We start from the raw sequence: 22,170 nt of genomic DNA on the forward strand, positions 1-22,170 counted from the left end.
AATAAAGTTTGAGGTATTTTCTGCAGATACTCCACAACAACAACAAACTGAATTGCTCTCAAACATGCACGAGTCCAAGCAAGACATGTCTGTCATCAGAGCCAGAAGGAATCTTGGATTTAATTCATATAATATGTCTTCTACATCAAGATCTACCAACAACGAAGTATGGGAAAAAATCTGGAAAAGGAAAAGCAGTACACCACCCATCATCATCATTCTAGAGCATAATGGTTTCACACTTGCATTTGTTGACCCAACAGCAATCGTTGACACACTGAGAGAGATTTTTGCTAAAACATCATCTTATCTCCCTCCCCCTCCCCACAAAAAGAGCAAAGCAGAAAATTAATAACTTTTCTTTTCTTCAAATGCCACCAAAGAATGGAACAGGCTGCTATTGAAAGAAGAAATGAAAACTGCTTTGCTTAAATGCCATCCAACTGCTGTTTGACCAGATAGTATTCATTACAAGATGGTATATTTGTTGCCGTTGTTCATGGATCAACTGCTGCACTTTTACAACAGAATATTTGATGATATTTTATTTCTGGATACCTGGTAAAATGCAATTATTATTGCTTTTCTAAACCAGGGAAGGTCCTAAAATCCTCAAGTAACTACTGTCCAAGTACTCTGACCAGTTGCTTGTACAAGATTCTGGATAAAATGGTTAACTCTTGTCTTTTATGGTTTCTGGTGGGAAACAAACATTTTTTTTAGAACACGGTCTGTCTTCTGAAAATATCATAAAATGTCATCCTACTGCTAATCTGGCTGGAGGCATCCATTAGAGAGGCCTCCCTAAAATGTGAGTACCTAGTATAGGTTTTCTTTGATATGGAAAAAGCATACTGCACTGCTTGGAGATTTGGAATGTTGAAACATCTCTGCATTTTTTTGGTCTTAAAAGAATTGTCCTCTTTTTTGTAAAAAACAAAACAAAAACTTCCAATCCAACCATATCTAAGTTCAAGTGGGAACTGCTCATTCCCAACTGTATACCAAAGAGAAGCGAGTCCCACAAGGTTCAGTGTTTTAGGTGTCACACTTTTTTTTTGCAGTCAAGGCCAACTCAACAGAACTTCCTCCAACAGTAAGTAATGCCCTCCCTCTATATGAATGAATATATCATCTCTTAAAATGGGCACTTGCAAATGGGTTCATATTTGAACCCATTTGCAAGTGCAAATTTGAACCCATCTCGTCCAGAGGCGAGTGACTAAGATGATAGCAGGTCCATGGAATGAACCATATGAGAACAGGTTGAAGATTTGTGGGTTGCAGAAATTGGTTGATAGGCAGAAGAGGGGAGATATGATTGAGACATTCAAATTGCTAAAGGGTTTCTATAGGATTAATTCAGAGGATATTTTTGAGATCAGGACTGGTGGTGGGAGAACTAGGGGACACCCATGGAAGCTGGGCAAGAGTGTGGTTAGCAGGGGTGTTAGAGCTGGGTTCTTTACTTTTAGAGTGGTAAATGAGTGGAATAAGCTGCCAGAGTCTGTTGTGGGTGCTATGACGGTGAGTGAGTTCAAGGCAAGGTATGATAGATACTTTGAGAATGTCGTATAGTTGTGTGGACATGATGTTTAGGGCCTCCCTCGATGAGTGTAAGGACTCCCTGGAGTCGCCCGTAATAATTATTATTATTATTTCCGGGAAACTCCAAGGAGTCGACAGACTCATCGAGGGAGGCCCTAACATCATGTCAAGAACAACTATTCAACATTCACACAGTATCTATCATACCTTGCCTTGAACTCATTTACGGTCGTAGCACCCACAACAGACTCTGGAAGCTTATTCCACTCATTTACCACTCTCCAAGTAAAGAACCTAGCTCTAACACCCTTGTCAACCACGCTCTTGCCCACTTCCATGCATGGCCCCTAGTCCTCCCACCACCAGTCATATTTTCAAAAATATCTTCTGGATCAATCTTATAAAAACCCTTCAGTAATTTGAATGTCTCAATCATATCACCCCTCCTTCGCCTATCGTCCAATTTCTGCAACCCACAAATCTTCAACCTATTCTCATAAGGTTCATTCCACAGACCTGCTATCATCTTGGTCACTCGTCTCTGGACCCTCTCCACTTCCTCCCCATCACGAAGAAACCCTGGTGCCCATAACTGGGCACAGAAGTCCAGATGGGGTCTTATCAAGGCTCGATACAAAGGAACAACAACTTGTTCGTCTCTGCATGTTAAAGTATTTTTCAGAAGCCAAGTGATTTGGTGAGCTGTTTTAGTTACTTTTGCAATGTGCCCCCTAAACTTCAACTCCCTATCCACCAACACTCCCAAATCACTGGCCTCATCAATCTCCTGGAGTATGGTTCCACCAATGCGATATACTGCTGCTATTCTTTTCACCCCAAAGTGCATAACCTTACACTTTGCCACATTAAATTGACATCCATTTTTCCTAGCCCAGTCCTCCAAACTATCCAAATCATCCTGTAAAATTTTGACATCCTGTGCACTCACAATTGCTCTACCCAACTTTGCATCATCAGCAAACAAGTGAACACTTCCTCTCAGATCCTTTCCAATATCATTGATGAACAAATTGAAAAGCAGTGGTCCAAGAACAGAGCCCTGTGGCACTCCACTAGTCACAAGACGTCTTTTAGACTCCACTCCTGAATAAACCACTCTTTGATATCTCTCCTTCAACCACCCTCCTATCCATCTCACCAACCCTATATCTATACCCATCTGCTCCAGTTTACTGATTAGGGTTCCTTGTGGTATCCTATCAAAGGCCTTGGCAAGGTCCAGTAGTATCACTGTAAACCCATTACCCCTATCCAGTTCAGCCGTCACTGTGTTATAAAACGTGAGCAAGTTACTGAGGCATGATCTACCCTTCACAAAATCATGTTGTCCCCCATACAATATCCCATTTTCATCTATCCAATCCTGTATTCTTTTCTTGACTAATTTCTCTAAGACCTTGACAATGATTCCTGATATGCTAATCGGTCGGTAATTTACAACAGCAGTCTTGGAACCACCTTTATGCAGTGGAACTATTTTCCCTTCTTTCCACCCACTCGGGACTAACCCAAACCCGAGACTCAAATTAAACAAAATGGTCAAGGGTACTGACAATTCTTTAGCTGCTTCTCGTACAACACGAGCTGGTATACCATCCAATCCCACAGATGTATTGACATTGGGGTTATGCAATAGACTACTCACCTCCACTTCATTAACCACCTATTAACCACCAATAATAATAATTTTCACAGCAGAAAAAAGTTTGTGCATTATTGCTGCAGATATGGTCTTTATCCTGACCCAGAACACTGACTAGGACAACTATCAGTCCCATTTGCACCAGAAGCCAAGTACTTGGGACTTGTATTTGACAATAAACTTGGCCTTAAACTTTTCTTATATTTGACAATGAACTTTACCTTCCTCCCTTAAATAAGGCAGCTGTAAGATAAGTGCCATAAAGCAGTGAACATACTTTGCACCTTATCTTTATCCTCTTGGGATGCTAACAGATGTTCTTTGCTTCATTTGTACATTGATAAGATCAAAACTTGATTATGGGATCTCAACTTTGCTTCTGCAAGGGGAGGTATTTTATAATGACTATACTCTCTTTACCATTAAGCCATCGGAATTTCAACTGGAGCATTTTGAACTTCACCAGTTTCTAGTTTGTACATTGATGCAACTGAACCACCATTATCGCTTTGACATTAATAGCTATCTTTTATGCAACAAAAATAAAATCCCTTCCAGACCACCCCACGTGCTCAACTATTTTTTGTCCACAATGGGAGAATCTGTACAGTAATTAACTGGCCATTAAACTCTTTGGTTTGCAAATAAAAGCTCTCTTACAGCTCTAGATATTAGAGTAGACAACATAGCACACATGCCACTAAATAAACTACTACCAAGGCATTCATGCATACCACCATGTAACTTTTCTTTCTGTAAACTACCAAAATATTTCACTTTTCTTATTATCTACCAACAGCTTTTTCAAGCACACAGAAGGGGAAATACTATGAATTTGTGCCTGTCTACACAAATGGTTCAAAATCAGATGACTTAGTTGGATCTTTTGCTGTCTTTCCAGACAGCATTATATCTGCACAAATCTCACCAGAGTGTAACATCTTTACAGCTGAGCTGTATGTGATAGAGCTTGCATTAAAATACATTGGACTTCATTGCTATCAAAGGTACATAATATACAGACTCACAAAGTCGTATTCAGGCAATAAAAAGCTTAGAGTTACAGAAACATCCAGGACTCTCAAATCCAACACCTTCTCAGTTATGGAAGCTGCACTTAAACGTATGCTTCTGTTGAATTCCAAGCTACATTTGAATCAAAGGAAATGAGGTTGTAGATATACTGGAGCTAGGTCAGCTCATTTCTCGAGCATCCACCATCTGCTTGTGCTATATATTGATTACTGGCAGATTATCGGACACAAGCTTTTATCCCTATGGTGATCATCTTGGAACAGAAAGACTAATAATAAGTTCTACTTGAATTAAGACTAAATTAAATTATGGCAGTCTGGTCTGTGCAGGGTTCAAACAGAGGAAGTTGTTCTTGCTTGGTTCCACATAGGTCATAATCACCTCTTGCACTCTAACAGACTCAACAAATGTTTCTTTTGTTTTTAAATTTGTAGAGAAAATTAATGTCTTTTACCATATATACAGGATGTTTAAAAATTATGTATACACACTTTAAAAATTGATATTCGTGAACAACATCCACAGTTTTCATTTTCTTTACTATATTTTAAAGCTAAGAGGTAGAAAATTTTTTTACAATAACATTAGGTTTAAATGTTCAAAATGCCCACCATCAGCATGAATACATGAGCAACATCTCTCGCCAACTAATCTACAGACTGAAAGGCGTAAGGCAGGCAAATATTTTATCTGCTTTCTGTTGTATTATCATCCACATTTTGTCTGTTTTTGATTATAAACATGATTTTTTAAGTATCACCACTCAAAATAAATCTAAATGGGTGACATCTGGAGATCTTGGAGGGCATTCAAAGGCACTCCCTTTGTGATCTATTCATCATCACCATCAGTTTGTTGATATGTATTACAACAATAGTTTGTTGATATGACAGCATTACATGATTATTAAGTTTATGTTATTATGTAATAGATGTATTTAATGAAGTAGAGTGGCCGCCCACAATAAGTCCTTATACTCCCTGGAGATGTTGCGTAATAATAATAATTAATATTAGTAGTAGTCTATGAACAATTTTCATCTAAATAAGTATTACTTTTCAGCCCTGTCCAATATTGTCATTATCTAACATTTCATTCTTCTAAAGTACTTCCAAGGTACTTCTGATTAAATCAATCCACTTAGACCTTGGTCTTCCTCTGTATTTTTTTACTGCTATCTTGGTATCAAACACCTGTTTTGCTAACCTTTCTTCTTCCATTCTGTTTAAATGACCTGTTTAAGTGACCTATCCATTGATCAGCAAATTCATTGTTGAGATAATCTATCATTGCTATATGATAATGTGGGGGTACACCATCTTGTTGAACAACACCACTGTATCTTTAAACATGTTTCTGATATTTGGTATGGTATAATCTCTCAACATTTTGTGATAATTTTCACCATTAACAGCACCATTGAATCAATAAGATCCAGTTATCTCATGTGAGGAGATTTTCATCCATGCAGTGGTCCCAGGTAGATAGACATTCTTCTGAAGAGTGAAGCGGGATTTTCAGTAGCCCAATAAACACAATTGTGACAATTTACATGGTCATGAAGTTTAAATGTATCCTCATCTGACTACAATTAAATCTTAACAAACATAACTCTGTGTTTTCTTGGAAGGTACCACTCATGAAATTGGAATCGTCTATCTGGATCATCTTCTTGAATTGCATATAGTAATCAAGGTATAAATGGTTTAAGCTTTAAGCTCTTCATTATTCTAAAAACAGTTGAATGGCTTAAACTCAACTTTCATAAACATTGCCTTGTCAGCTTCCTTAAAGAGCACACAATTACACTTCTTACCACTTCAACATCTTCATTACTTGTTGAAGACCTTTTCCTCCCAAAAGTTAAAGTTCTTCTGAATGATTCAATGTTCCTCAAATTTATCATGCAAACAAGTAATTGTTATACATATGGGTGTTCTCCCATATTATTTTTTCAAAATACACTGAACTTCAATGACCATTTTAGAATTATCTTTCTTCAAAACTTAAGCATTCTCTGTCATTTTTCATGTATCTAAAAAATAAAACAAAATTACTTCATTTGTAAAATTACTTCATTTGTATCTCTTTAGCTTTAAAATGTAAGAAAGAAAATTTGAATTGTGTATGTTGTTTGTAAAATATAAATTTTGAAATAATGAAATTATTGAAATATGAATTTTTAAAGTGTGTATACATAATTTTGAAATGCCCTGTAGATTGTTTACATTATTTTCATTTATATAGTGTTTCTTGTATATACCTTTTTAATACTTTCTTGTTTTGTAATTATATTTTAGGAACTTTTTACACTTTCTTCCTAGGTTATATTACACCTTCTTTTTATCCATCTTTTTTTATACTTATTTTTGTATACCTTTCTTTTTAGAACTACATTTATATACATTCTTATCTATACCCATTTATGGGTATAGATAAGAATGTATATAAATTACTATTTTTACTGTTTTTAATCTGTATACTGCTATGATCATTTACTGGCACAGTGTGATCATAATAACTCTCCTTGCATCATAAAATCTGAAACAAATTCAAACAAACAAACAAACAAACCAGGTGTTGGTTTGAATCCTGCTGTGGACATGAGTATATGTAATTGTCTTTAGGTGATAGATGAATTTTATCACCCAGTGTGAGACTTCCTCCCTGCTTATTGAAAGCATGAAGTGTCTTGAAAAAGTTCCACATTTGGTCTCTACAGCAGGTTTCCAGACTGAACAAGAACAAAAATATATTTTTTAAAAATGAAATTAACAAAAATTAACAGAAAAAAAAAAATCTAGAATTGGAATATAAAATATTGACTAAGATAAGGAAGTGGGTTACGAACTGGTATCAGAAAGTATTGGGCGTGGGGGTTGAATCTGCTAAATTTAAGGAGTAGTGTTTCAAGGTAGGTACAGATTTCCCCAGGAATGAGTAGATATAGATTGTACAACACTGGTCTAGGGGCCATTGTTGTTCAGTCTCTACATTAATGATGTTGGAAAGGACCTGACAGGAAATGTTAAATTGTTTGCTGAATGATGTAGTGATAGGCAGGACAATTAAGGATGTTACTGATATTGCAGCACTTGCAGAATGACTTCAATATGCTGGAGTTATGGGGACCTTCAGGGAAGTCTCTGATATTAGTGACTTAAATATTAACTATGCTGAAAGGAGACGGAACATTTGTTGTATATGCATAGTTTCAAGTGTTGGTTTTCTCATGTGATGGGACAGCTAAGCTAAAGCTCACCAGTTTAACAGAGTTTAATGCTGGGTAGAAAAGCAATTTCATCTCCTAAAAAAAATCACTTTCCATTGTTTCATGTTAACTTGATTCAGTGAAAATTTCATTAGGATACTTAAATAAGATGATATAGAAGAGGCTTGAAGGCTTCCAAAGCTGTTACATCTTGCCATAGGAGATATACTATACAGTATTCCATTGAAAATTCACTTTCCTCATTCATTCACATTTGAATTTCTTTCCTCCTAACTTGGTGTCACTGACAAGAAACATTTCTTGTGTGGAAAATAGTAGCATCCTGCCATGTGGAATTACAGCATGCATGCCCATTTTTGCTATGTTCTTAAGCAATACCAAAACCAATCCTCTTCGATTACCTGTGCATAGTGTGATATGGTTGGGAACAGCCTTTTATTAAATGTTTCAGTCAATTGCTGCACACAGAAAGTTCTGTTTGTTTGTACAAGCTGATCTTGTTCCTGACAGACTCTATTAGGACCACAGTTACACCTCTTAAAAAAGCAATACAGGTTATATTTCCACTGATTAAACATCCGGGATATCTCACCTTTTGGGAACCAATCAGCTCTGCTGTTTTCAAAATTGTGGCTGTAGCCAGACAGTGCCCACAATAAGCCCTTTATCGAATTCCAAATGATTTTGTTTTTCCCATTGTGAGCATGTGACCAAGTATTTTGCATATATGCTGCTTAAATGACCTTTATATACATCTACATAAAGGTTTCTAATTCAGTAGTCAGTATCTGTATATAGGTGCATGTGAAATGAAATTAGTATGTTGACAGATAATTTTGATTATGAAAAGTTTTTTGAGAGAGTGATGAGACATTTTTAAGTGCATGTTCATCTGAACATGCACTTAAATGTTCCTCCTGAGTTCATTCTTAATTAATTTAATTGGTATGTACATGAAACTACTTCATTAATGATTGAGAATGCATCATCACTAATCTTAAAAGAGAAGGCAGAAAGGAGAGGAAGAGGAAAGAACAGTGTGGAAGTAAACTAAACAGCATTTCTATATTAAGAGAAATAATTTCATCACTAGTTGTCCTAAGTGCAATAAACACTCACTGTAGTGAACTGGGGACCTCAACATCATTTTTATTATGAAGTTGCTTGTAAATTTTTTCACTACATTGGAAAGTATATTATACTTAGCAAGTAATTATATTTTATCCTTATTTTGTCCAAGCATGAGAAAATGAAACTTTGAATGTGAAATATCTACATAACTATGCTCCTAGTTTTTAGATAGCAGTTGTCATCATATCAAGTTTCTTGTTTGTATTGCTATAATACACAGAATACTCCCTTCTCAGACATTTATGATGCTATGCATTGCAGTCAGAAGTGCTGCTTAGACCAGTTTTGATCTTTGGAGTGAGTTAGTGAGCGTAAGACATGAAGATACTCAGTCACATTGCTCGCACAGGTCATTGTTCCATATATAAATAGTAACTTGATATGAAGTTACCTACTCTATGTATTCAAGTAGCATATATTGTGATGATATTTCAATGTGTGACTTTGATTTGCTGGACGCATATCAACGAATAGTATGTGAGAGAAATGAATCCAGGAAAAGGCAAGTACTGAGCCCTAGTGTGCAGTAGGGCTCAGTACTTGGTCTCTGCTGCTGTTTATTTTGTGCATCAGTGATGTGCAAATTAAATGATGCTGTGAAGCTAGGAAGAGCAATAGTCAGCCAAGATAATAGAGAGATCCTGCAGGAGAGACCGGCAGTATGCACGAAGGATAATGGCTATGAGTTTAAAGTGCATAAAATTTACACCAAATGTAATGTCATGCACTTTGGGATAAAGAGGAGCAAGCTGTGTACTACATTGAATGAACTAAACTGCAGAAAATTGATGAGACCATGGATTTGGGAATGATTGCAGACAGGGAGTTGAAGTGTATTGTAAAGGTGGACAAAACATCATGTCATATTACATGATTGTTGAAGAATACATGACAAGCAGGAAGTGGATGGTTATTGTTTTCCCTTTATAAGTCCATATCCAGAGTAATGTGTACAGATCTGGTCACTTAGATTCCATTTGGTCATTGATTGGACAAAGAATGCTCCCCATGAGAATAGATTGAAGGTATGTGTAGGCTTCAGAAACTAGTTGATAGGTGAAAAAGTGACATGACCTAAGTGTATAAATTATTAAAGGGGGGTTTTATAGCATTGACACTGAAGACTTTTTTCAGTACATGGCAGGAAAAGAGAGAATGTGAGGTCACTCCTGGAAATTGTGTAAGAATGTGATTAACAAGGGTATTATGACTAGATTTTTTGCTTGGAGGGTGGTGAATGGGTTGTGAGTGCTTTGTCAGTGAATGGGTTTAAGGAGAGGTATGATAGGTATTGTGTGAATAATGGCTCTCCTATGAATGAGTCTCCCAATTCTGTGGCATTGCACCCTTCAATTGTAAAAAAGCCTAAGTTCGATTTTTGTCATGACAAGAGGAATCTTTATATGGATTTTTTCAATTGAAGGTGAGTTAGCCAATTTCATATGGAAATAGCAGGCTTTTTTCTTCCAGGAACTCAGGTTTTTCATCTCACATACAGACAAATTGGCCTTGAGAAAAAACATGCAATTTACAAACAAAAAATACTAGTGATGGTGATGGGCAGTAGATGGTGATGGTAGTTTGCTGTAGTTAGTAGATTAAGTGGTGGAGACGGAGCTGTAGCATAGGTGCCCCTCCCTCAATGAGTCTTAGTACTCCTTGGAGGTGTCATGTAATAATAATCTTCCCTTGACTTCTTGTTGAGCTACTTATACATGCCACTTCAGTTTCTTACATTTTTCTCTCTACTCTCTCTCAGAACACATCTTGACTTCTTGCTAGGAATTTCAGGAAGCCCTCCTCTTTGATTTTTCTATCTTTGTAGACAACTTTACTATATACCACTTGTTAATCAATCAGTGTTTTCTTCATGTCTGTCACTGAGTCTCCATGGTTTGGCTCATGTTTTCAAACTCTTTCATTTTTTTCTTGAATTATCTTTTATATCTGGGTATCCACAAATTACCTCAAAGCTGCTCGACTTTGATTCTTTTTTATAACTTTTGTACACACTTTTTTTTCCCTCCAGAACTGTCTTTTTCATTCAAGGCATACAATTTGTCATTGCCACCTACTAATTTGAAGGAAGATCAAATTCTTCCATCATGGTACTACCTTAGTATGGTTTGTTTGTAAGCCTGTTATAGTCACCTACTTAGGATTTTAGACTTGCCTTTGGTATTCTGCTGCAGTCATACTTTCCCTATGTAGTGTCTGCATATGTTAATTTATTCATTGTTCCCTGATGATGGCAATTTGACTTTCAGCAATATTGGAAATATTATTATTTTTTAATTAATATATAGTATATATTGTAATTTCCTTAAGTAATATTATTATGAATAAGCTTTATTCATAATAATATTTCTGATCAAGTGTCTAAGCTTTACCACAGGAACTTTACATTGTCAGCATTCACTAGCATGTGAGCTGAGTTAATCTCAGCTAGACTATGTTGTGCTGAAGAACGTTTCACTTTATTCTATATAAATGCAGCGTTCTGAACAGCTTTTCTCTTGAAAGCTTGTCATGTGATTTTTATCTCTCTACAAAATTTAAATACAGATCCTTGTTATATTCCTAAGATTTCTCAGCTATTTGTCATAAAGTGAAATGATCTTAACAATCAATGTTTGGCCTGAACCAAGTTTGTTCATCTCTGAGTTTCTCTTCTACAATTTTTTTTAGCTTTTCTCAGGTATGCTTGTGTGCATCTCATCTGGAACACTTAGTAGTGAAATTCCTTTGTAATTTGCACATTGTTTTATTTCACTTTTTATAGATGAGAACAATGGGAACTCTTCTCCAATCATTTGGAATTAACCTTCTGACCTGACCAGGTCCTCTGCATTCTGCAGTGCACCTAATGCAGAACTGTTATACTCCACATTTGAACATTTGTGGTTAAATATCATCTTCTTCAGGTGCCTCTTCACATTTCAGGCTTTTGATACCTTTTTTTCTACATCAAGTATTAATATGTACTCCTTTTGCATTCCTCTTGAATATTTTCTACTGACTGCTTGTTTCATTTAAGTCTTTCAGAATAATTATTCTAAATATCCAGAATATCTATAGTTTTAGCTTTCAAATTGCCATTTTCTTTGATTCGTTTTACTGTATACTCTTTCCTCTTTTTCTAAGCCTTTTCAATATCCTCTAGAAAATTTTGTCACTTTCCTGATATTTATGTTCTACATTCTTACCAAAAAGTTTTCCCCATGACTCCTGATTTTTTCTAATTTTACAAGTAGTTTAGCTCGCTTACATTTTTCTCTGTATTCGTTTGGGACATCTGCTGGCTTATTTGCTAGGAACTTTCAGTATGTTTTCTTCTTTTCCAGGACACTTGGTCAAATCTGCTTTTTGGGGAATTTTTATAATTACTGCTTCTTTCCACTCTCAGGGGACCCTGTAACCCCTAGAGAGCGCGTGTCCCCTGGGTGGCGGATAGGGGAGCCCACCATGTGTGTGTGTGTATATATATGGTGGGATGGTCCGAATATACTGAATAAAGACTCGTGGACCAACAGGGCCATAAGGGGCAATCATCTTGATTGTAAGGGAAGCGGCACTCCCATGGATCCCTAGCTGGATCTATCCTCTCCTTCTTCTACTTTGAGGAAGATCCACTTACTTTAATCTTTCTTATAAGGCCTTATCAGCCAACTCTTCTTACTTTATGACCCTTATGCTATTAGAGTACTCGAGGGCCATGGGGTCTTTTCATTTCTGGCCTTACAACTATGCCCTCTCTATAAACCTTACTATATTTCTTCTATAATCTACTCTTTCCCCTTCATTATACCCTATTCCTCCTATGGGTTTAAATTCGGAAGAAGGCTAGTTCAGAAGCCTTAAGGTAGCAGCCCTACCACTGAACTATTCCATCGTCAGGCTAGTCCCCTGACATGGAGAACATAATCCTACTTGTAAGCTGACAGAAAAAGATAATCGGATTGAATCTGTGGGAAACGACCCTGGAATGGAAAAGGGAAAACAAAAATGGAAACGACAAAATATAATACGCATAGCAAACTGGAATGTAAGAGGAATAGCATATAAAGAAATAGAATTAGACCAGTTACTAAATGAAAGAAATTTTAAAATAGCAGTAATCACCGAAACAAAAAAGAAATTAAAAGGAACTATGAGAACTGAAAATTTTAATGTGATATACAGTGGAGTCGACAGAGACCAAAGAGCACAAGCAGGAGTCATGATATGGATACATAACTCCCTTTCAAAACAGTTAAAACATTATAAATTATGGAATGAAAGAATAATAGAAGCTAGAATAAAAATAGATAGAGGCTATTTAACAATAATTGGTTTATATGCCCCAGAAGAAGGAAGAGAACAGGATAATATTGATTTTTATAATCAGCTACAAAACATATATAATAAATTAAATAAAAATGACTACATAATTTTAGCAGGAGACTTAAATGCAAGAATTGGAAACACGAAAATTAATAATAACATAGGAATACATGGAGAACACACTCTAAACAGAAATGGTAAAAAATTGATTGACTTTGTAGTTTATAATAAACTAAAAATAATGAATTCCTTCTATAAACATAAAGACATACATAAATATACTTGGGCAGCAAGAGGATGGAAATCAATATTAGATTACTTCATATTAAATGAAAAGACATCAAAATTTTCACTAGATGTTAGAGTTCACAGAGGATATGAAATAAGCAGTGACCACTTCCTTGTTAAAATAAAATTAAGATTACTACCTAAATGGCTACAAGTAACAAGAACAGAAAGAAAAATTGAAACATTTGTTTATAAAATTAGACTATTGAATGACACAAATGTACAATGGCTATATGAACAAAGAATTAACCAATATCTAGATAAAATAAAACAAAATGAAGAAATAGAAATAGAATGGCTTAATATAAAAACGATACTAAATGCAGCAGCAAATGAAAGCTTAGGAAAGACCAAAAAATTCAATAAAAGAAAAAAACTGAAGATCTGGGATGATACAATCAAAGAAATAATTAAAAAGAAAAAAGAAGCCTATCACAAATGGTTAAGCAGTAAAAGATTAGAAGATGAAATAGAATATAAAAGAATAAGAGCCATAGCTAAAAGAGAAGTCAGAAAAAGACATAGAGAATCATGGAATAAATTTGTTTCTAATTTAGAACATGATTTATATAAAATAAGACCCAATGTATATAAGATTTTGAAACATCTAAATGCAGATACCAAAGAAAACATAAAATTAAACACTGAATTAAAATTAGAAGAATTTCTAAATCCTATCTTTTTCCTATCTTGTAGATAGGAAATTAATAATGATGTAATTTTTTTTCATGTAGTACTATCATATCCTGTACACCCCTTGAGGGTACATGGCAGGAATTTGATGATGATGAAGAATTTCTAAATTACTACACAGAACTGTGGACAGACAAATATTTTAAAAAAGACAACTGGCAAACAATTAATGAAAAGGAAATAACTGAAGAAGAATTAGAAATCAGCCTGAAAGAAACAAGAAACGGAAAATCACCTGGAGAAGATAAGCTAGGTTCAGAATTATATAAATACGCAGGAACAAGATTCAAAGAAAGACTCTTATTATTTTTAAATAAAATTTACTCAACTGGTATCCCCCCAATAGAATGGAAAAAAGCAATTGTGATTCCCATCTTTAAGAAAGGTAATAGAGATGACCCTAAAAACTATAGAGGTATCAGTATACTAAATTCCTGTTACAAAATATATAGCAGAATCTTAAATAACAAACTAATGAAATATTCTGAAAACTTTATTCTAGAGGTACAGAATGGATTTAGAAAAGGACGATCATGTATAGACCCAGCCTTTTGCCTAAAATTAATAATAGAGAAAAGAAGAGAATATAATTTGGAAACACATATTGCATTTATTGACTTTGAAAAAGCATTTGACAAAGTTAAAAGAAACATATTATTTAACATATTAAAAGAAAGACAAATACCAAATAATATCCTAAAAGCTATCACAAGTATATATGAAAATAATCAAATACAAATAAGATTAAACCACGAGCTATCATATACAAGAGAGATAAACCAAGGGGTCCGACAGCGATGTCCCCTCTCAGCAACTCTTTTTAATATCTACTTAAATGAAATAATAATAAAATGGAGTAAAAATTTACACCAAGGAATTAAACTTTCACCTACAGTTAACTTAAACACTCTCCTCTTTGCAGACAACCAAATAATAATTACAAATTCTGAAGATAACTTGCAGAAAGCTATTTTAAATCTAAATGAGATATCCAAAGATTATGGTATGATAATATCAACAGAAAAATCAAAAACTATGGCCTTTAAAGGACAAGATCCAGCAAGAACTAAAATAGTAATAGATAACAAGATCTTAGAACAGGTGAATTCATTTAACTACCTTGGATGTATGATCACATATGAAAATGAAAAAGATATAAACGTAAAAATTGCAAAATATTTAAAAATAACAGGTGTAATTAACTCTATATTTAAACCAAACCTAGTTCAAAAACAAACCAGGCTAAAAGTATACAATACATTAGCCTTATTGGTCTTAATGTATGGAAGCGAAATCTGACAATAAAACAAAAAGACAAACAAAAATTAACAACAGCAGAAATGAATTTTATGAGAAAAACTGCAAAGTATACCCTATTTGATCACAAAAGAAACGAAGATATTATGAAAGAATTAAACCAAGAACCAGTAATAGAAAAAATTAAAAAATATAAACATAAATGGATGGAACACGTTCAAAGAATGAAAACAGAAAGATTACCAAAACAAGCCTTAAAGTACAAGCCATTAGGAAAAAGAAAACCAGGACGTCCTCTTAAACGATTCAACGATGACTTCTAAGGCCGGAACAGCCATGCTAGGCCTAAATCCTTGATACGTATGATGATGATGCTTCTTTCCATTGTTCAGGAATTTTTTTTTGTCTTCCATATTTCATTGTATAACCTTTGTAATTTGGCAGTAGTTGTATTAAGATCAGCTTTTAACATTTTGACATTGATATTATCATTTCCACATGCTTTGTTAGATTTTAGTGCCTTCAGGGCATCTTTGACTTCGCTCAACGAAATCTTATCTTTGGAAATGTTCAAAGTGGGTATTACACTAGTTGTAATATTTTGCACCTGTTGAGGAAGTTTCTTCAAAATAGTCTCTCCATCTTGCTTCGATTTTGGAGTCAATCGTTAATAACTTTCCTTGTTTGTCTCTAATGGAGGAAGGTATTGCTTTTTTGTTACCATTGATTTGTTTTATAATTTGATAAAGTTGTCTAATTTGTCCATTTTTTGCAGCATGTTGCACTTCTTTTACTAATTCATCAATATATTTTCTCTTGTCGGCCCTTGCATTCTTGGTTCTTAATTTGCATTAATGATTTAATCTTTTTTCTCTGTTCAATGATCTTCCAAGTTTCTGCAGTGAACCATTCTTCATTTACCAATTACATCTTCAGCAACTTCATTATATGTATTCCTGAAGTTTTTTCCAATATTCTTCTACTTTGTTGTTTTCTACTGTTTCATCTTGATTTTCCTCTATTTCTAATATATTGAATCTGTTCTTTATCTCCAAAGCAAACTTTTCTCCTTTTCTCTTGTTTCTTGAACTTTTAATTTTTCAATATCAAATGCAGTTCTTAAACTTCTTTTCTTTCTTAATACACTTTGAAGTTTTAATTTCAACTTCGTCACTAACAAGAAGTGGTCAGAACCAACATCTGCACCATGTTTGATTCTCATATCAAGCATGGATCTTACGAATTTACTATTGATACAACGTGATCAATTTGGTTTCTTGTACTGCCATCTGGTGTGACCCAAGTCAATTTATGTATTTGTTTATGCTTGAATTTACTTCCTCCAATGACAAAGTTGTTCATTTCACAAAAGGATACAAACATTATGCCATTTTCATTTCGGTCTCCACAAGCCTCAAAACCTAAGGATTTTTCTACACATGACCTTTTACTCACTTTTGCATTAAGATCGCCAATGAGTATTATTATATCGTGTTTTGGAATAGAATTTATTACCCTTTGGAGTTGTTCATAAGCGCATTCTTTTATTTCTTCATTCTGCATCATTAGTAGATACGTAAACCTGCACAACAGAAAGTTTGATAAATTTGGAATAGAACCTGGCTTTTATAATTCTCTTGTTTACTGGTTCCCATTCCATCAGGCTTTTGGTTACTTTTGGGTTCAGTATTAGCGCAACTCCTTTTTCATGCTTCTCCTCTGATCCAGAGTACAATATTTTCTCGTTGTCTTTAGTTATAAGCCTACCAAAACCAGTCCATCTAAGTTCACTGATACCTAAAATGTTTAACTTGTAATTGTCCATTTCATTTGTTACCTGCCTAGTTTTTCCTACCTAGTACAGCGTTCTGACATTCCATGATCCAATCTTTAAAATTTTTTGTAGTTTCATAAGTGACTCTTTCAACAACAAGGGTTCCAAAAGGCTTTCCCCTTGGTGTGTCATATATAAGTTAACCACATCAGACCAGGCTAGATAACTATCTTCTGGGATCTCGCAAGTCATGTCTGTTGCCAGGAGCATTTGTTCATCCAGATTTGTAGTTTCCATAATCAGATAATTTTTACAGAGAGGGGTGATTAGCCCTTCGCCCAACCCCTAAAGGAGACCCGGCTATACCCTCAGGGACTGGGTCTCCATTTATTGCCTCTTACGATACTCAGGAGTGTGGTTGGGATATTCTACTATCCGCCCCAACATGGGGAATGGGTTAATTTAAGACTGTTTCTTTAATTTCTTGTGTCCACCATGATGTTCTTATTTTTCTATCCTTGCAGACAAATTCACCACATGTCTTCCTAGCTAAATCAAAGAATGTTTTCTTTAGAGTTTGCTACTGAGACTCTATATCGTGTATGGTTTTATTATGGTTTTATATATTACATGCCTTGATGATGTAAAGTTTGAGAAAATTAGAAGGAGATTTGTTGATGTGAGTTCTCTTCACAAAGATTTCAATAAACTTTAACTTAGTGAAATGAGTGGGGTTATAGTTTTAATATTACTAAACACAAGGTGGTGCACTTTGGAGTATTCTACTCCAAAATATAAAGCTTTTTACTGTATTGTATTGTATTGGTGGAACTGTGTTTCAGGAAGTAGGTAAAATTTGGAATCTTAGGGTGATAGTTGACAGTGGGATATAGTTCCAAGGGACATTGAAGGTGTTGCAAAGACTGCACACTGTATTGCTGCTATGATAAGCAGCATATGCAAGTCATATTTTCCATATACAACTGGTAAAATGTTGTATCATTTTATTAGCAAGACTGGTTATGAAGATGATTCACAGTAGACTGGTTGTGAAGACAATATTGGTTTGCTTAAAAGGATTAAAACAAGAAATAATTTCTTGTCAAGTATAATATACTTTGTAAACAAGCAAAGAACTTTCTCCAAGGATCTCTGATCCAGAGTGTGTTAATGTTATGGTTGATATACCATTTTACTACTTGTATATGGAAAATATGACTTCTGTATTGATTTAACCTTAGTATCTTCCTGGATCTAGCTCCTGCTGGGGAGACCTCAATAAATGTTTAAATTGGTCTGGGTAGTGACCCCTTCCTGTAATGCATGACAATATACACTTTGTATTAATGGGATACTCAGGTAACTGATTTGTAAAGTCAACAGCCTCAGTATACAAATAGACTACTTGTGAAAATACTTTGCATGCAAACTTTGTTTACTTACACTCAGGTAAAGGATTAAAATGAGAAAATAATTTCTTGTCAAGTATAATGAAGTGAACTAGTTTGTAGATCACTTAACTACTAAATAGTGGCTTGAAGTGGCCCAAAGGCCATGAAGAACCTTATAAATCCTTATTTTTATTTTATTTTGCTCTTTTTAGTTTTAAAGATTGAAATATATGCAAAACAAGCCATAACTTTAATACATTATAGTTCAATGTTTAGTCATTGTAACAATTAAATCACAATATTTCAATTGGATTTTTTAATGAAATAACTTTAATGCTGTTAAAACATTTTTAAACCTTTTGTAATTCTTAGGATATTTTTACTCTGAAGACATCTCACAAATTTGGCGCATTGCCAGAAAACTGGAAGTAGGTATGGTGGGTATCAATGAAGGATTAATATCAATGGCAGAAGGTGCATTTGGAGGAATTAAAGAATCTGGCCTTGGTAGAGAAGGTTCTCGCTATGGTATTGACGAGTTTATATATATCAAGTATCTGTGTTTTGGTGGTCTAGAATAAGAGTTTGAAAATATTTTTATTTCACTCTCCTAAGGTTATTGTCTTTTTATTGCAACATTCTTTCTTCAGTTATTTCCTTTATTTGATAATTTCATTACTATTGCTGAAAGCATTGTATTTGATTAAGTACACTTCACCCAACTGCTGTGATTTAATTTCAAATATAATCAGAAACTTAGTTTGAAAAGAATTTATCTCATAGTTAAATTGTGCATTTCTGTACATAGTAGTTCTTTCCAAGATAGCATAGTTACTAACTTCACAAGAATGTAACCCCCCCCCATTTCTCTCTCTCTCTCTCTCTCTGTATCATGCACATACACATGTATGCTTTTAAAATATTATGTTAGAATATTAACGTTTTTTTTTTATTTAGAAAAGTAAATTTACTTGGAAAACAAACAAAATGCACACTTAAATTAGATATATTCTAAAATTTTGTAAAGATGTAACATTAGAAAATAAGACCATAATATAAAAAAGAAATTATAAATTAAATTAAAACTATATTCAGTCATATAGGAGATACTTTTCAAACACTGATATTATCAAATTCATTTAAGCTAGATAAATCGTTCTTGTCTGATTGAGCAAATACAAAAAAAAAAAAAGTTGTACAGTTGAAGTATATGCATCAAAATACAAGACTAAAGAATGTCATTATCATTATTGTTTTATAACATAAGTCTGTTCTTGCTATAAGAGACTAATGAAAAGTTACAAGTAAAGCCCCATAGCATCTGTTATATGAAAGGCATTTCACTGTGAACTGTTCCTTTAATCTCTACAAGTTCTCTATTGCAAAAGTTGGCCGTGGTTTATTATGTTGTCTTAAATAAAATAATAATCACCAAACAAATATTTGGTAATTGTGATTTTATTTTTTATTACTTTATAGATGATGCAGCTGCTGTAAATGACCAAATAATAAAGCTGCATTTGAACTTCTGGTAGGTGAACAATAACTTATTTACATACACTTACCACATTCAGGCAAGACAAACACATGTGCCAGCAAAAAAATAGTTAAGTTCATCCATTAAGTTAAACTATGAAGGAGATTTTGAAGTTAGAGAGAGAGAAAGAGAGAGGTCAGTTATAAGGATTTAGATTAGAACTGTATTTCAAACAGAAAGAATAAGTATTATTATTTGATATATTTTCTGGATAAGTAGCATGTTATAGCTTTTTAATGCATTTTTTAATGTCAATTTTGCTTCAGTAATCATGATTCTCTTAATAAGAATAAATAAAGCATACAGAAAACAAAATGGTTGACTAGAAAGAAAGATGTCTGAACTGTACTTTTGTTTGGAATGTGAAATATTAGCTTTTTTAAAATGAATATAGATCACTTCCAACATCAAACAAATATGTGCATACAAAGAAAACTGAGGCACAAAAAACATAACAGTACACCAAAGTTTGCATTATGAAATGGGAAGTTTCTCCCCCACAATGCACTGATGACAGTAATCAGATCTCAACTCATCATATATCAGCTTAATTTATTTTCACAAACTTAATGTAATTTAATTTGGGAAGCTGACAAAAGTATTAAAAAAAAAAAAAATGAGATTCTGATTATAGAACATTGCAATGCAGAAATTGATGTAAATCAATGAATCAACAGCTGACTGATGAAAATGCTGTTTTTCATTACAGCCATACTTGCACCTAATATGTGCAAGTTTGTACTTAAAAGGATGCGGGGGGGGGGGGGATTCTAATTATAGAAATAAACTTTGTGATAATTCATTGATTTTTGTCAGTTGTACAACAGCTGATTTAAAAATGCTGTGCATTTCATCATAGCCAAACTTGTACCTAATATCAAAAAAAAAAAACGTGGGAAAAAAATGAAGAAATAAAGACAATCAATTTATATGGATTGTTGTCTTTATTTTATCGAAGCGAGTTCAATAAAGGGAATGGCTACACAGTGATACTGCTGGACTTTGCAAAGGTATTTGACAGGATATCACATGGAACTGTTGTATCATTTGGAGCAAATAGGGGATAAATACGAAGCTGGTGATTTCGATGAGAGAGTTGATGGACATATATCAAAGAATAGTATATGGAGGAATTAAATCCAGGAGAAGTTAAGTGACTAGTGGTGTACTGCAGGGCTCAGTATACTTGGTTTGCTTCTGTTTACTTTGTACATCAGTGATATAGGAAATGATATAAGGAGAAATGTTCAGTTGTTTGCCAATGATGTAAAGTGAGGAAAAGCAGTTGTCAATGAAGATGATGTAATGATCCTGTAAGATGACTTTAAAAAAGACTGGCAGTATAGACAAAGGATAAAAGAATGACTGCCAGTTTAACATGGTCACGTGTAAGTCATGCACTTTGGGATGAAGAGATCACAAGCTGTGTACTACATTGATGGGATTGAACTGCAGGAAATAGATGCGGTCTGAGATTTGGAGTAATTGTAAACAAGAAGCTGATGTTTAGACGAAATTTTTTTTTTTGGGGGGGGGGGGGACTTGAAGCAGTGCCATAAGAATCTACAATGGAAGAGTGTTGCATTACATTAAAGATTGTCAAGGGATATTTGAAGGAAGCAATATCAGATAGTATATATCCAAGATCAAGAGATTAAATCAAGTATGAGTTAGATGGATGAGTATTTCATTAAGTAGAAGCTACAAAAAGAAAAAAAAAAAATTCTTGATGAGCACACATAAGGAGTAAGGTGCAACAAGCTCACAAGCAGTACAAAACTTAGGCAAGAAAGATTACCAGCATTGTTACAAAAGCAAAATCAGATTATGAGAAGAAATTAGCCAAGCAAGCCAATGGTCATTCCAAAGAGTTATTTTGTGGTATTTCAAAGAAAAGGAAGAAATAGCTGTGGAAGTATGTGCAAGAAGGGTAACTTTAACAAGTGTTGATACTAGGTGACCAATTTGCAATTGGCTATCATTTAAGTGAGGATATTGTTGTGACAGATGCAACAGTAATGAAAGTGAGAATAGAGGCTGATGAATGGATATTCATCAGCCTCTATCATCACATTTAGGATATTGCAGAATCTCAATCTTATAGTTGCAAATGCAGCCATAAGATCAGATGGAATATCAGCTCACATAGTATGAGAAAGTGCAAAGGAATTCACATTGCCTCTGACTAAGCATTTAAGTCCCAAGGGAGTGGAAGGACAAAATAGTTCCATTGCATAAGGAACGTTTTGAGACTGCATAGCAAATAAACCATTCATTATCTCAGGAGTGGTAGTGAAG

At 34.3% G+C, this 22,170-nt stretch overlaps 1 protein-coding gene across 3 annotated transcripts in view; it reads left to right on the forward strand.

Moving 5' to 3' along the window:
* Positions 1-20,205, forward strand: part of Ssadh (succinic semialdehyde dehydrogenase) — a 260,476-nt gene extending 240,271 nt beyond the window's left edge. For all 3 annotated transcript variants that reach the window (XM_090401356.1, XM_090401359.1, XM_090401358.1), the window contains one exon: positions 18,708-20,205. In XM_090401356.1, coding sequence (XP_090257482.1) covers positions 18,708-18,916 — 209 coding nt within the window. In that variant the 3' untranslated portion in view covers positions 18,917-20,205. The remainder of the gene's footprint in view (positions 1-18,707) is intronic.
* The last annotated feature ends 1,965 nt before the right edge of the window (positions 20,206-22,170 follow it).

Source organism: Typopeltis vanoorti, chromosome 12 (genome assembly GCF_054136105.1).
Source record: "Typopeltis vanoorti isolate ZY-2024b chromosome 12, IOZ_Tvanoo_1.0, whole genome shotgun sequence".
Taxonomy (NCBI): domain Eukaryota; kingdom Metazoa; phylum Arthropoda; class Arachnida; order Uropygi; family Thelyphonidae; genus Typopeltis; species Typopeltis vanoorti.